We start from the raw sequence: 15,409 nt of genomic DNA, 5'->3' as shown, positions 1-15,409 counted from the left end.
GAAACTCAGAATAGAAATGAAGTAATTGTGTCCCCCTGCCGTAACCAAATCCAGATGGCAGTGACCAAATCCTGTTAGCTATTTTATGACGGAATGGACCTTTATCGGAAGTGCTTGTCGAAGCAGTGTATACATTTTTCCGGTTACGTTTATTACAATATCGCCTATTTGACAAAATGCCTCTTATAATGAGGGTCCGCAAAATGATTTCTAAATCCAGGAGAAGATATTTTCTGATGATAACTGTGAACAGAGCTTTGCAAACTCAACCGATTTTGAAGTTTTAATCCAGCAAAGCCAATCATGCATACCGTGCATTTTAGCTACTTTTAAGAACTGGAATAAGCAATACTGCTCTTACGAAAAATGGCCAAGCTCTATAAAATACCCATGGCATTATTACAAATATACTACACTTTCACTATAATTAAACCATGTGTCATTTCCATGGTGTTTATCATTCATGTTAGTTTCTAATGACCAGCAAGAAAAAACACAGGACTGTAGTAGGTTAGAAAATAAATGTATTTATTATTCAGAATGTGCATTTGAATGGGAAATATATACAGGAACGTTTCAACAAGTTAGAGATAAACATCCTCCGTTACAGGGGCATATGCTAGTGCACACAAACGTACTTACGCACATTATTTTACAGTAACACCGCTAGTCAGCGTATTCAGCCATTGGTTTTAACTGTGTTGCTATGCGGAAAAAGAGACACACTGCTTCGCTTACCGGATACAGGAAATGTGATAAAGGTCCATATAATCACTCCAGCACCTTATTTTTAAGTATAGATGCATTTCTATTGAAGTTATTGCCCTCATGAGGGCCTCTGTAAATTTGCAGAGGCTTGTTTTGGTCTGTGCAGGGCACAGCAGGTTGAAGAGTGGTTTGTGTCAAAGGTTATGTAGCACAGGCTCTTGAGAAAATGTTACATACTTTATTATCTTTATCCAAAGATTTATGTTTCACAATTTTTCTCCAGGCTTTTGAAAGTTACAGAGCACTTTACTCTCAGTACATGGAATGGTAAAAATCTGAATACTAAACCACTTTTTGTGAAAAGGAGCGGGTTTTGTTTGCACAGAGGTGAAACAATGAGTGTTTTTGGTTCATATATTTTAAATGTCTGAAATGCTTTGTCACACCATACATTGCCAAATAAGTTAAGCTGATATTTTTTGTTGTCATAAAAACATTTAGCATAATTCTGACATTAGACCAGGAATTTCGGGATGATTTTCATTTCACTTGTAACATATGTTTTTACATAGATGTTAGAGAAATTATAAATAAGTGAAGGAAGGAATAACATTGAGAGGCCACATAAAATCTTCAGAATTATAGAAAATATATTTAATTTCTCTACCTGCTATCAGAGAGTATTTATATAGACAAAGCAAACATAAACACACTTTACAAATCTAGAAGCAGTTAAATGAAGTAGCAAGTATATATACACACACACACATAGAAATATTTAAATATCTATATCTGTAAATAAATGTATGTAGGGTTTGTCATTTTATTTGTTTTTGTTGTTTACATACTACATGAAGTCAAATGAATATGACGAGATGCAGAGGTCAGCACTTATGAAAATCTCGGAAAGATGGAAATATGCTTTAATATGAGTAATAAGCTTTGTACTTTCATCTTAAATACTTTGCGTTGTTCACATTCAACAGTCATGTTTCGGAGTTCCTGGGTTGAGAAATCTTTTCCAGGCAAAGCAAGCGGTTTTAAATGGTACGTAAGTCTTACATTTGGGTGCCGTGTTAAGTGGATTTATGGTGTACAGTTAGGTCCATATATATTTGGACACAGGCACAATTTTCATACGTCTAGCTCTGTATGCCACCAGAATAAAATTGAAATGATACAATCAAGATGAATTTGAAGTGCACACTTTCAGCTTTAATTCAAGGGGTTGAACAAAAATATCAAATAAACATTTTAGGAACTGCAGCCATTTTTATACACAGTCCCCCCATTTTCAGGGGCTCAAATGTAATTGGACAAATTAATATAATTGTAAATAAAATGTACATTTTCAATATTTTGTTGAGAATCCTTTGCAGGCAATGACTGCCTGAATTCTAGAGCCCATGGACATCACCAAAGACTTGGTTTCCTGCTTTGTGATGCTTTGCCAGGCCTTAACTGCAGCTGTCTTCAATTGTTGTTTGTTTGTGGGTCTTTCTGCCTTTAGTTTTGTCTTTAGCAAGTGAAATGCATGCTCGATCGGGTTGAGATCAGGTGATTGACTCGGCCATTGCAGAATATTTCACTTCTTGTCTTTAAAAAACTCCTGGGTTGCTTTTGCAGTGTGTTTTGGATCATTGTCCATCCGTACCGTGAAGCGCCGTCCAATCAACTTTGCTGCATTCGGCTTAATCTGGGCAGACAGTATATTCCTATACACTTCAGAATCCATCCGGCTGCTTCTGTCTTCTGTCACATCATCAATAAACACCAGTGATCCAGTGCCACTGGAAGCCATGCATGCCCATGCCATCACACTGCCTCCACCATGTTTTACAGATGAAGTAGTATGCTTTGGATCATGAGCTGTCCCAAGCCTTCTCCATACTTTTTTCTTCCCATCATTTTGGTACAGGTTGATCTTAGTTTCATCCGTCCAAAGAATGCTTTTCCAGAACTGGTCAGGCTTTTTTAGGGTTTTTTTTGGCAAAGTCTAATCTGACCTTTCTATTCTTGATGCTTATTAATGGTTTGCGCCTTGTGGTGAACCCTCTGTATTTGCTTTGGTGGAGTCTTCTCTTGATTGTAGACTTTGACAATGACACTCCTACCTCCTGGAGGGTCTACTTCACTTGGCTGGAAGTTGTGAATGGGTTTTTCTTTACCAAGTAGAGAATCCTGCGATCATCAACCACTGTTGTCTTCCATGGACGTCCAAGCCTTTTTATGTTGCTGTGCTCACCAGTGCATTCTTTTTTTCTCAGAATGTACCAAACAGTTGATTTGGCCACTCCTAATGTTCCGGCTATCTCTCTGATGGATTTGTTTTTTAAGCCTAATGATGGCCTGTTTGACCTGCATGTTGAACTCCTTTGAACGCATGATGAAGGTTCACAGCAATAGATTCAAATAGCAAATACCACACTTAGAATCAACTTCATACCTTTTACCTGCTTAATTGATGAAGAAATAACGAAGGAATAGCCCACAGCTGTCCATAAAACAGCTTTTGATTCAATTGTCCAATTACTTTTGGTCCCTTGAAAAAGGGGGTAGCTACTCTCAATAGCTGTAATTCCTAAACCCTTCTTCCAATTTGGATGTATATACGCTCAAATTAAACCTGAGAGTGTGCACTTTCAGCCCATATCCATTATATCACTATAGCTTGAATAGGTTTAGGTAAAAACGTAACAAAAATAAAAATTGTGCCTGTGTCCAAATATATATGGACCTAACTGTAAGTCAGTCGAGTAGGCAGAAGCAGATAATGTCAATGTTGGGGCGCTATAAACATCCCTTTAGTGTTCAACGGAATAACATTGCCATGGTCCTGAATGTGTTGATTGAAATTACAGTGTGAAATAATGATGATGCTTTGCTGACCTTTGCACATTTACAGAGATTAATACCAGAGAAGTTTTAATGTGGATTTATGAGGTTTTTAATATCTTGCAATAATATTGTGCCAGATGATGATTGTGTAAGCCGTTTGCGCTAAATGGAAATATTTCATTTTTTGCCACGGATTGACTGACATTAGTGTTTTTAATGTTGACCGTTAGGTTAAAGCCTGATGCACCTTATGCCCTCTATATTTGAATACAGTGTTGTCTTTTACATGTTAGTCTTTGATGATCTTGTTGATACTTAATTATGTTGCATCTGTTTTCTGTTGGTATTTTAATACATGACCCTTATGGATTTTGAATATTAAATATTTTGAATATTTTATTGAAGGTAGAAATGTGGAAATCTTAAAACACTAGAAGTTTTTTTATTATGCAGAATATGCACAGATGCTTCATGGTCTTATCAAAAGGTGAATTACCACATTTTTATGTGTGCACTTTATGTGGATATTAATGTTGTGATACATTTGTTTTGGATAACAGAAGGTCTTAGTAAAAAGAGAAAATACTGCTAAAGAATTCAAAGCCGTTTTGTTATGCCCGAATGTGTTGTGTTTTTTCTTTTCATCATCTTTTAATGTGAAGACTTATGATATCTTAACTGAAAGCTGATGACAGCAAATAGACCTCCCTTTCTGGAGATCTTGTAGTATATAAATTACCATTAAATGCTTTAATTTCACAGATGAGAGAACTTATTTCTATTACAAGTTGTAAGCCTTTTAAAGTTAATTGTTTATCATTTTATTTAAGAGTGTTTTATTTCTGGTTTGCTGCTTATTGGGGAATATTAGGGCTACTATTGGCATTTGTAAAACCTTTTCAAGTTTTTAAGACATTTGTATTTTTCAGTATGTTTTAGATATTATACAACGGGACATATTAAAACAGGAATATGATGTGCTCTTTGGAGCTTGGGTGGTACATGTAATCTCATTGCCACTTTTTTTTTAACTATTCACAATTACTTTTCTCCCCAAAACTAGCACTTACAGAAATGTTTACCCAAAAATGAAAATTCTGGACTGATTGAACCACCTTCACTTCTAAGTCTTGCCTTATTAAGTCTGATATCTTTTAGGGAGCAAAAAGCTTGGATTTAGGTCATAATTTGCTAAAAATCTTGTTTAACAACTGGGATCACCAGTTATTTTTATTAAATAAGAACTATTGATCATTCAATATCTCCTTTTGTGTTACACAGACGAAAGTAGAAGGTAAAGAAATGATGGAAAAATATTTATTTTTGGGGCGTACAGTCCCTTTAACATATATATTATTTTCGGTGTAATAAGTCAATCATGAGTGTGACTGTACATTTTTAATTACACATGTAAATGTAAACTCAATGTCTTAGTTAACATTTGTGTACAGAGACTACATGCAGACAGAAGTCATGCTGGTTGTGTCAACCAAATACTAAAACAATACATAGACTAGAGTCTAGCGGTGCTAATAACATTAGGCTGTATTTTATGCCATTCACTGTAACAAGTAGTATTTATTGTCTGTATCAAAACAAAATAAAAAGATAGTTTCAGTAGTAAACAAAATCAAGTGTTGTAAGCATTTTTGTGTTTATTTTTTACTTTTGGGAAAGTTAAAGCATTCAATTTCTCTCATTCAGAACTGACACAGAAATGACATAGCAATAAATAGAAAACGCTAAACTGCACACATCATGAAACACACAGGTCCTTTCTATAACACAAGTTTTTAGAAACAATGTCTTTTCACAACCTTTTTCTCCCTATTTCGAATAATAATTTAACAAGTGTGTTTGAATAATTGAATTTCATATTATCATTGTCATGGAATGAGATTGAGAACTATTGTTCTGCCCTCTTACAAGCCGGTCAGCACTTTGTCCAGTATAACAACTGTTCTGTTTAAACTGATCTGAAATTAGAGTTTCAAATCATGACATCAAGTGTTTTTTTCAGTAGCATACAGAATTACAGAACGACACCGGCTTAGATCTTATGGAGACGAAGAGTATTAAGTCGAACTCCCAAAACTGTTGCACCAGACGCGTACCGAATCTCTCTCAGTATCCCGTACCATGTTTTTTCCTTTTCATCATACCTGTGAACAAACCGTCACCTTTATTTCACATGACCATATTCAGTTTTTCACCCCATTTATATATTTTATGATTTAGTGTGCGGTGGAACGCCACAAAATGTGTATCAGAGATTTGGCTCCTTACCTCCAGATGTCATTCATCTCGCGGGGCAGAAGTTCATCGCTGTCTTCTGTAGGGAACATTGCAAACCCTCCCACAGCATAGAGAACACCACCCACAGAGATCAGGCTGAGTGAACTGCGGTCTTGCGGAAACTCCACAAACTCTGACCAGCTGTTACATGGACACAGACCAAATTATGTTTCCATATAAACAGCGTTTAGGTTCAAACTATTGCACAACCTAGAAGGCTGTAAATATTCCATCCAAATACTAATAATGACAAACTTCCCGAAATATACTCCGTGTTTAGATGATTCACTGTGTTTAGAAGCACATACTTGTTTGTTTTGATGTCATACACCTCAGTGCTGCCTGTGATGCCTGTATCTGTGACTCCCGCCGCTACATAGATCTTGTTATTGTGGATGGTGACACCAAAGAGTGAGCGTGCTGTATGCAGAGGAGCGAGGTCTTTCCACCGCTGTTGCGTGGTGTCATACGCACACACTCGATTCAGACATTCCCTGCAAAGCAGAGTTATTTAATGTAGGGGTCTGTGTAAAATATGTAACACGAACACATTCAGGTGAATACATATTTATAGAAACGTACTTGTTTTCCCCCTTTCCTCCAATCACATAGATTATTTCATCATGGGACACTATTCCATGACCATATACCGGGTAGGGAAGAGGGTCTGACTCGGCCCATTTAAGAAACCTTTAACAAACAGGGATGATTTCAGTACTTGTAAGATTCATGTTTAGATTGAATGCCGAAATTGTGGCCATGTGGTGTCATTGAAATGTACTTACTGTCTGTCATAGACCATGACTGTATTGAGAATTTTCTCTCCTTCCTTCATTTCTCTCCCTCCAATCACAAAGATGGAGTTCTCGGCCTCGCCCATCCCAAACAGGAAGCGGGGGTAAGGGATGGGAGGCATCCCCATCCAGTCAGAGCTTGCAGGATCAAACTGGTATCAAGGGTCCCAATTGCAAAGAATGTTAATATATTAACGATATGAAAAGTGGCTTTCCTTATTTATTCAATGTTTTGTAATATATAGCTGCTGTCCTTCTGAAACCTTGTATCTCCGTAGTTCATGATAAAAAAAATCATAAATCATTATTACTACTCACCCTTTATGTTTTTCAAATATCTAGGCTAACCAATAAATAGTGCTTATTTAATTGTAATTGTTAATTGTGACGACACAGTATTTAATCATTTAAAAAAAGCTTCCATTTCCTGAAAAACAGCTAATTGAGACATCAAAGGTTTTGGAAGGACTGCGACGATATTAACAATGTTTTATTCCATATATTGGAATAGTGGTTTTCAAACTTTTCATTTTTTAAGGCCCCTTTTGTGTATAGTGCACTGCTTTGCGGCCCCCCGAATAGAATTTGAAATAAACCAAAAACATATTCAGTTATAAGATGCTGAAACATCAATTCTTTGGTTGGTGGTCTTATTAATGTTTGATTGCATAAATTCTACAATAAATTTCAATATTTCACAAAATGTCACAAAATCGGTGGTTCAGAAACCCAGTTTGAAAACCACTGTTCTTGACTGAAATTAACGCATAAGGCAAAGAAGCCGTACCTGCAAAAAGTATGAATAAATCTGTTCGTCTTTGCTTTGCTCATCAAAAAACAGCCCACCTGCCACAAATATCTGGTTTTCTTTTGTGACCAGGCTGCAGTGGTTTTTGGGGATTTGGGTGGAGACCGACACCACATAACAATCATTTCCTGTTGGGTCATACGCCACCGATGCACTTTCACTTACTAAAAAGATCAAGTCTCTTAAAAACATCCCAAACCGCAGATTGTCATTGAGGAAACCAGGAAGTAGTTCCTCCTGTTCCTCTTCCTCATTATTTTCTTCTTCACCGCTTGTCTTGTCCTCACTCTTTTTGCTTTTGGTCTTGACTTCCGGTAGTTTCCCAGCGTGTGCATCTTTAACCAGCTGTAGTTTCTTGGTGATCTCTGGGTGTGAGCGCAACCACTCGTGTTGCTCCATGTTTTTGGCCAAGTAGCTCTGAGGAAGCAGACGTAACCTCACACAATCCAGCAGTCCTGGCAACTCCTCCGTCCGCGTCTCTCTATCATGTCCCACCCATTTAACCAAAGCCTCGAACACATCCTGCTCCATCTCCACGTTCAAAGAATCCGATGCCAAAACCGCCGCCAATTCGCTCGCGTTCAACTGCAGGAATTCGTCATCTCGTACGATGAGTTGAAAGCGCTCGCATACAAAGTTCCGTGCTGATACGGCCAGTCGAGGGCAGTCCAACATGAGGCCTAGTCTAAAGATGGCCAAACAGTTACTCAAACTCAATCGCTTTTGTAAAAAAGAGACGCATACAGTGAAAATCGAAGGGATCAGCAACATGTTGGCCAGAGCAAAGATGTCCTGCACGTTTTGCTCCGTCACGTTGATGTTCGAGGTGTAGAGGTACTTCAAGATCATGCCCATAACTCCAGGCTCCACGTCCTCCAATACGATTTCCCTTTGCTTGCTGTCTTCCGTACCTGATTTGAAGAATGCCCTGAAGTAAGAGCTACAGGCGGCCAAAACCAGCCTGTGGCAGGGAAACTCCTTGTCCTTTACCTTCAAAATGCAGTCCACCATCATATCACTCTCAAGAAGATCGTAAAGACCGTCCTGTAACAGGGTCTGCTGGTACATGCGGGGCTCCTCCATGGGGTCTATGGGTAGAGCCATATTTCTCCTGTAGTGTCACTATGAAGGTAGTTCAGCGGTCTGATGTGTTCAACTAACACTTGAGTTCTCCTTTCAGCCGGGAAAGAGGCGGCAGGTTCGAACCAGTTCCGCTTTGGTGCCTGCCAGACTTTATCAGCTGTCTCAATACTTCAACCAAACTCCAGCTGGGGGCTATTTATACACACTACGCCTTCACAAAGATGTGGAATCCATACTTGTACATGTGAAATACAACCCCCTACATCCCCCCAAACCCCCCCCACCCGTCCTATGCAACAGCTGACACACTGCCTCATGGGAGACGGTCCCAGAACTCCAGCCCTTAAGGTGAGATCACAGACTTCTGCATATTTTCTTATCAGCTCTGTGAATCACTCCTTTGCTTTGTTTTTCTTTGACAGATTTAGTGGTGAGAATAAGGCGTTTGTCTGTCTCATAATCTAATTCGGAGATATTGCACATCAAAGTTTTAAATCATAGTGAAATTAAGGTCTGAAATCAATCTTTGACATGACCGTATCAGTCAATATAAAAAAGGATATCTTTCCAGAGAATGTTCTTTATTGTATGTACGATGACTTTGTGTAGAAAACAGTAAACCACACACTAAAATAGACCAATTCATATAAAGAATGAAAAGGGCCCAATGACATCACTGATTTTGAATGTTCTCAAAGAGATGCTTTTGTTGGAGTCAAAGTTTAATTTAGGAACTCTGTCATGAAGGCTGAACGTGCCAGAAACTCCATCAGCTCTGATGAGATGCTCTTTTATTAACTTTACCGTTTCGCTGCTTAGCAAAAAGTTAAATATAACCAAGTTGGGTGGTTTCACGCAAAAAAAGGCCACTTAAGTGGAAAGCTAACTATTTCTTCAAGGAAAAACAAAACGCACATTTTCCTTATAGATATTTAATCTACATTCCCTAAAAGAGCAATAAAACAGCAAAAAAAGAAAATATCCTGACTGATGTTGTCATAAATTCACGCATGAAAGTGTTAAATATGGAAAGTTTCCGATCAAAAGAGACGATGATGGTTTGACACACTTTAATGTACATCACAAATTCATTTTATAAACTTTTTTATCTTAAGTTTGTATTTAAATGAGCACATTATTTCATTAGCTGTCTGAACACATGCGTGAATTACTTTTAAGAACACTTTGAATATTTGCCAGAAGTATTTGACCTCAAACTACATTAAATTTATTTTAGTAATACAATCCTTCCACTAGTTATTTTAAACAATAAAGCACGTGTATCTGTAACGCCTATCATATCTACCAACAACTGTCAAAAGCCGCCAGCGAATGCACTACTTTGGAACAACCCTGTAACGTTTCAAACTAGCCATTTAAAATCATAGCATCTCTTCTTGCAGTGCTGTTATTAAAACATATTCTCCGTGTTGAAGTCGAAGACCACAAGTAAACCATGTAGGTGAAGTAACTGTAAGATTAACTACATCTAATCTCTACTCTGCTTTCTCCTTGTTTGTGTCCACAGGCTCGGGGGTCGCAGTATCTATCTGGGTGGTACTGGGAACTGTGGTGGTGGTTGTGGTGGTACTGGGTGCATTTGTGGGTGGAGGAACAGGGGCAGGTGGGGGGATTGGGTCTGGATCATCGATCAGAGCCTGGCTTCTTTCCATTTCCTTAATGAACTGAATCAGGCAGTAGGTAACAAACATCACAGTGATGGTAGTGAATGGAAAACCTGTCAATAACAGGAAAGAATTGTATTTAGATTTTAAATAAAAATATACATAAAATGTCGCTTTAGATGTTATACAGCTTTACCCAAAATAATAAAAACAAATTATGTATGTATTGTGATTTGTTTATGATTTATCTATTATTATATAACATAATATTATATCATTATTATAACTTTTTTATTATTAGTTAGTTATCGTATTGTGTAAATTGTATCACTGAACTATATGCATTACCTTTAAGTAACAATCTCTTAGCAACAAGTTTTGCAAAATCAAGACCGCTCAGGGCCAAAACGTTGTAGAGAACAATCGTCCAGAAGTTAAAGGTATTAAGCACAGCCCTTATTCTGCGTGACATTGATTCAGATATTGCCATCTGTGGGAAAGAGAAAACAGTTCTGGATAAGATTTTGACCAAAAACAGTGCTCCTATAATTTCACCTTTAGCCACTAGAGGGAGCACTGATGTTTCATATACCAAGGAAGGAAACACAAATAGATACATAACAAAATAAATAGCACTTTGCTGTACATATTAAAACTACTACAATACTCATATAGATCCCTTTTCTAGTGAAATACTGTATTTTTAACGTAATTACCTCGATAGAAGTAAAGGGCTCCATGGTGAAGAACTTGGCTGTCCATAATTCAAAATTAAGGCCAAAGCAGTTTAGAAAAGCCCAGATGAAAACTACCCAGCTCGGTCCAAGCCAGAGGGCAGCAACACCAAACGTGCACAGAGATGCGATCAGCTCATCCAAAACGTTATCATGTTTCCCTCCAAGATAGTTATAGACATATCTGTGGAGATGCCAACATCAAGCTAACAATTCTTTTTTCACAATAAATGGATAAATGATAAAGAAATGATCAATCATACTTGCAGAGCCAGTCGTTAATTCCTCGATCAAAGTGTCTGTATACAAAACAAAAGGAAAAATATTTTTGTCAAATAATTGTTTTTTTTTTTAAATGGGAAACCTTTTTTAACAAGGGTCCATCTAAGGGTCCCGCTTACGTCTCAGAGAACACATAAAGCAAAGTGATGCATTTTGGCGGTCTGGGAGGGTCCAGATGATCCAGTCTTGACACTGTGTTTATCACCCCGAACATCACAGCCGCTTTCACCCAGTCGTACACCAGAGTGAAGTAGGCCAATCCGACTGTAATGAAACAGAGGCATGGTATTGAGAAAGAGCTCCTAAGTGTTTGTATACACTTTGCATGTACACACAAACACATGCTTACTGAGTGCCCAGTCAGAGATGTGTTTGAGGAGCTTCGTGTCACTAGGTATAGTCAGAAAGTACATGAAGTGAAAGATGATCGCAACTATAATAATGACCGCCAGGTGAAGCAGGGCTTGGATGGAGATGTTCCACATCTCCCCTTCTTTCCTGGTTAGATTTGGGTTATTGACCTGGTGAAGTCAAAGAGGAATGTTATACATTATAGTAGATATAAATCAAATAATTTCAGAGAGCAAACCCCCCAGATTTCTTTCAATTTATAGCAATTTCTCCTGGACACGGAAATCCAGAAATGTCCCTATTGGAGTTTTAGAGGATATCTCAACAATTATACAAACTGAGCTCAGATCTGAACATAAAGTAAACATTTATTTTATTAATTTTAAACATCCCATTATTTTAAGCTTAATATTTTAGTAGAAACATCTGAGACTAAGAAAATCCCCGTATATAAGCTAATACATACAGTATAACGAAACGCAACTAAGAACTCCATCAAAAGGGGAAAAATGGAAAAAGAGGAAGATTTCTTTTTTGGAAAGGAAGATAAAGGAACCCACAGATTAAATTGAAGTTAGAGACCTGAATATAGAACTTGTCGAAGGTCATGATGGGCCCAAAGTAAAAGAAAGGAAGGTAAAAGTTGTACTTGAGCAGCTCCAGGATGCTGTAGTTTCCATCCTTCCTCTCACAGTTATCAAGAGCGAAGCTCATGCAGCGCATGATGGTGAACCCACAGCCACCGTAAAACAGGATAGGACGAAGCTCAAAAGAGCCACTAACAAACCCTGCCTGCAAGATAGAAAATATCATTTAACTCTGTTTTTACCTCCAACCGTTAGGAACACATCTGAACCAGGTTATAAAGGTCCTGCATGCAACACTCTTGGAAAAGGTACTTCGAAAGGTTCTTTGATGCCGTAGAAGAACATTTTGGTTCCATAAAGAACCTTTAACATCTGAAGGACCTTTCTGTTTCACAAAAGGTTCTGTGGCGAAAAAGGGGTTTTCAGATTATAAAAAAGTAAGAAAGAGATGGTTCTTTGTGTTAAACAAAGTATATGGTTATACAATGGCATCTCTGTGAAGAACCTTTATATTTAAGAGTGTATGTGTTTGACACAATTGGAGCGAGACTATATATGACATTCTTTTATATATAATATCACTAATCATTGTTTATCTAAAGATGTACCTGCCAGGATATGAAGGGCTCCATTTTAAAAGTGGCCAGTGTTGTGAGACCGGCCACAAAGCAGAGCCACCTGAGTTTAACCAGAGAGATACTGTACAGCAGCACACAGTGAGAGAGGATGAGAGTCACGTACGCCCAGCCCATACTGGCGAAAACAGCCAGCATACCGTACGCCATGTAAACCAGCGGTTTGTACTGTGGGACGGGAGAAAATGTGACGTCAGAAAGGTAAGCAAGACAACAGCAGCAAATGTTTTGAATGCATGAAAGAATGCGGAGTTAAGAGGAACCTGAGGAGCCAGCATAGAGCAGATCTTGGCGAAGAGCACATGACCGGAGAGAGCAAAGATGATGTGCTCTCTGAACGTGGAGAACCACATCATCCATTCAATGTCAGCTGTATCCTGCAGGACAGACGTCATAATTCAGTCAAGTTTGCGGTTAAAAGTAACACTCTGAACAGGACGGTGATTTGGAAATATCTCACCATTTTTCTGCCAAAGTAGTACCATCCTGGCTGAACAGTGGTCTTGAAGGTTTTTCTGTTGGAATTTGCTGGATATGCAGTAGAGTCATTTAGTCAAAAACATTATCCAATAATAAGTCAGTTAAAGTCAACATGCATTAAAAAGAATCTTACGTTATTTCAGTGTATATCATTCAGAAGGACAACGTTTGTGAAATAGATGAAAACATATTTTTGGGTAAACCTTAATGTATTCAGTATGTTTTTGGCCATTTTTGTTGTGTTTGTTCGGGTGTACAGTGACCCACAATAATACCTCTCTCACTCTCTGGGTGTTTGGTCTCTCATTCTTTGGTGTATAAATACTGAAACATGACCCCATGTGCGTACTTTGCATAGCTTTCTGCAGCTTGCTGCTATCAGTGCCATCTTTTCCCTCATGTACAGTACACAGGAGTATCAATTCTGTGCCTCATCAGGAATATATCCATTGTTCACAATGGCATAAAAAGTGTTTTAGACAGTATAGGAAATGTGCAGTAGAAGGCTAGATAATGTCACATTGAAGTTCATAGATACTTACAGCTGGACACATCAAATATCCATCTGGTAGTCCAGAGCATTGCCAAACACAGCACTACATTGTAAACGTAGAGCTCATACCTGGGAAGAGCTGTTTTGATTCCCATGGTGCACAGCACAACCTAAATAGAAAGTATTTTGGGGAAAACACTTCAAATAAACACGTTAAAAATGAATTATAAAAAGTCAATCAGTGCTAAGGTTCTGCTAAGGGTGACACATACGGTCACATTCTAAATATTTCATGTCATTGCTTTAGATGCAACATATAAAAAGTGGAATCTGCAAATAAATGATGCTGCAGTTTTTCTTAGAACTTCCTTTTTGCGTTTTGATATAATGCAAACGCATAATTGATGTGCATCTTTAGTTATAAGATGTCTATTTGGGGTAAAAATGGATGGTAAACTGCATCAGACAATAATTCCACATACATGAAAGAATCATCATTGTAGATATTTTTATGACTTAGTCGATATTCAAACCAGTTTGATCTCTCCAGAGTTTTCCACTGATTTGTATTCTGTGCGCAGGAAGCATCTACACTATGCTCCTATTTTTAACTGGGCTACTTCTTCTTGCACTCATTGTATCGACTGAAGCATCACACTTCTGTCACTTTTCCATTACAGCTAAATCTTTCATTTTATCTGCTTGAGAACAGGTAGTTATGAAATTATCTAAATCTTCAATATGGCCTGATTTGTCTTCATGGTTATTATTGTGCAATTGTATAATAGTTATACATACGGCGTTCAACAGTGCCACACAGGTAAAATGTCAATGAGTCATGCTGTTAGATCAACTCTTTCTCTGATATTTGAATTGGTTGCATGTTAGTGGGTCATGCGCTACACATAGCTGCTGAAGAGCTCTTAGAAACACCTGTTGTACTAACCTTGAGCGCAGCAATGTCACCCAAAAGGCGGTTTGAATCAGTGAAAAATTCCCCTTGAACTTAAAATAATCACAATAATGTAAAGAGATAAAAAGATTAGACAAAGAATAACTAATACATCTCTGTCTTTGTAAAGCTGAGGGGCGTCAAACTGCCTGTGGGGGAGTTGCAGACAGTTAAAGGTGAATGACAGATGTATTTATATTCATTTGAAGCATAGGAGGCGGACCCATTGTGTTAAGATGTATCAATAGAAACAGGCTGGTACTAGCATGTGTGCTACACAACACTTTGTAACTTTAATATTAATGCAAAATATTTTATATACATGAAATAATTAAATATATCTTTAAATAGAAGTCATATCTAATGGAATTTATAACTATTTTAAGCCACAATAAATTCAAAGTACTGTAAATTTAAAGCTTACCAGGGGAAGGTAGTTCTGCGATGTATAATGGTTTTGTTTTTTGTTAGACCACCTGTAACCTGTAATTATTTCCAGGTAACAACATCTCTTAACTAATATCACACGGTAACCCGGATGCAGCAAATGATTTTGACAAATGAAATATAAATATGCCTTTAAATGACATATATGACATTATATTTACAAGTGATTAAACCAAATTTCCTGTTCCTTACATTTGAACGTCGTTTCGTACCCTAAAACCTTGCAGAAGGACTGCATTCTGTAAAAATGAGCCAATAAAATATTTCAAATTCACATTTCATGTTCATTGTTTTTCT

General features: G+C 37.6%; 2 protein-coding genes across 2 annotated transcripts; both read right to left on the bottom strand.

Annotated features, from left to right (window-relative positions):
- Nucleotides 1-5,163: 5,163 nt before the first annotated feature.
- Nucleotides 5,164-8,693, bottom strand: klhl40b (kelch-like family member 40b). Its single transcript, XM_079487659.1, has 6 exons — nucleotides 7,423-8,693; nucleotides 6,627-6,787; nucleotides 6,424-6,531; nucleotides 6,150-6,335; nucleotides 5,833-5,982; nucleotides 5,164-5,708 (listed from the first exon to the last, which is right to left on the bottom strand). Exons 1-6 carry the CDS (start codon nucleotides 8,545-8,547, stop codon nucleotides 5,597-5,599), a joined length of 1,842 nt encoding a protein of 613 aa, XP_079343785.1. The 5' UTR covers nucleotides 8,548-8,693; the 3' UTR covers nucleotides 5,164-5,596.
- An 887-nt stretch (nucleotides 8,694-9,580) lies between these two features.
- hhatlb (hedgehog acyltransferase like, b) lies at nucleotides 9,581-14,843 on the bottom strand. The gene is made up of 12 exons (XM_079447717.1): nucleotides 14,660-14,843; nucleotides 13,763-13,883; nucleotides 13,201-13,268; nucleotides 13,004-13,117; nucleotides 12,714-12,908; nucleotides 12,101-12,310; nucleotides 11,517-11,688; nucleotides 11,287-11,431; nucleotides 11,149-11,184; nucleotides 10,868-11,069; nucleotides 10,500-10,641; nucleotides 9,581-10,264 (listed from the first exon to the last, which is right to left on the bottom strand). Exons 2-12 carry the CDS (start codon nucleotides 13,866-13,868, stop codon nucleotides 10,023-10,025), a joined length of 1,632 nt encoding a protein of 543 aa, XP_079303843.1. The 5' UTR covers nucleotides 13,869-13,883; nucleotides 14,660-14,843; the 3' UTR covers nucleotides 9,581-10,022.
- Nucleotides 14,844-15,409: the final 566 nt, after the last annotated feature.

The sequence above is a fragment of the Barbatula barbatula genome, assembly GCF_947034865.1.
Source record: "Barbatula barbatula genome assembly, chromosome: 23".
Lineage (NCBI taxonomy): Eukaryota > Metazoa > Chordata > Actinopteri > Cypriniformes > Nemacheilidae > Barbatula > Barbatula barbatula.
Note: the sequence above shows the minus strand (reverse complement) of the source record. Positions and strands in the feature narration are given on the sequence as shown.

Bases quoted from the DNA above. Each gene is read 5' to 3' on its own strand.
- klhl40b (XM_079487659.1), bottom strand. From the start codon at position 8,547: ATGGCTCTACCCATAGACCCCATGGAGGAGCCCCGCATGTACCAGCAG. The intron at 6,788-7,422 runs GTACGGCTTCTT...CCTTGATACCAG, and splicing joins TTTATTCATACTTTTTGCAG to TTTGATCCTGCAAGCTCTGA. The intron at 6,336-6,423 runs GTACGTTTCTAT...TCTGCTTTGCAG, and splicing joins GGAGGAAAGGGGGAAAACAA to GGAATGTCTGAATCGAGTGT.
- hhatlb (XM_079447717.1), bottom strand. From the start codon at position 13,868: ATGGGAATCAAAACAGCTCTTCCCAGGTATGAGCTCTACGTTTACAAT. The intron at 13,269-13,762 runs GTAAGTATCTAT...CTGCATATCCAG, and splicing joins GATATTTGATGTGTCCAGCT to CAAATTCCAACAGAAAAACC. The intron at 11,185-11,286 runs GTAAGCGGGACC...TTTTGTATACAG, and splicing joins CTTTATGTGTTCTCTGAGAC to ACACTTTGATCGAGGAATTA.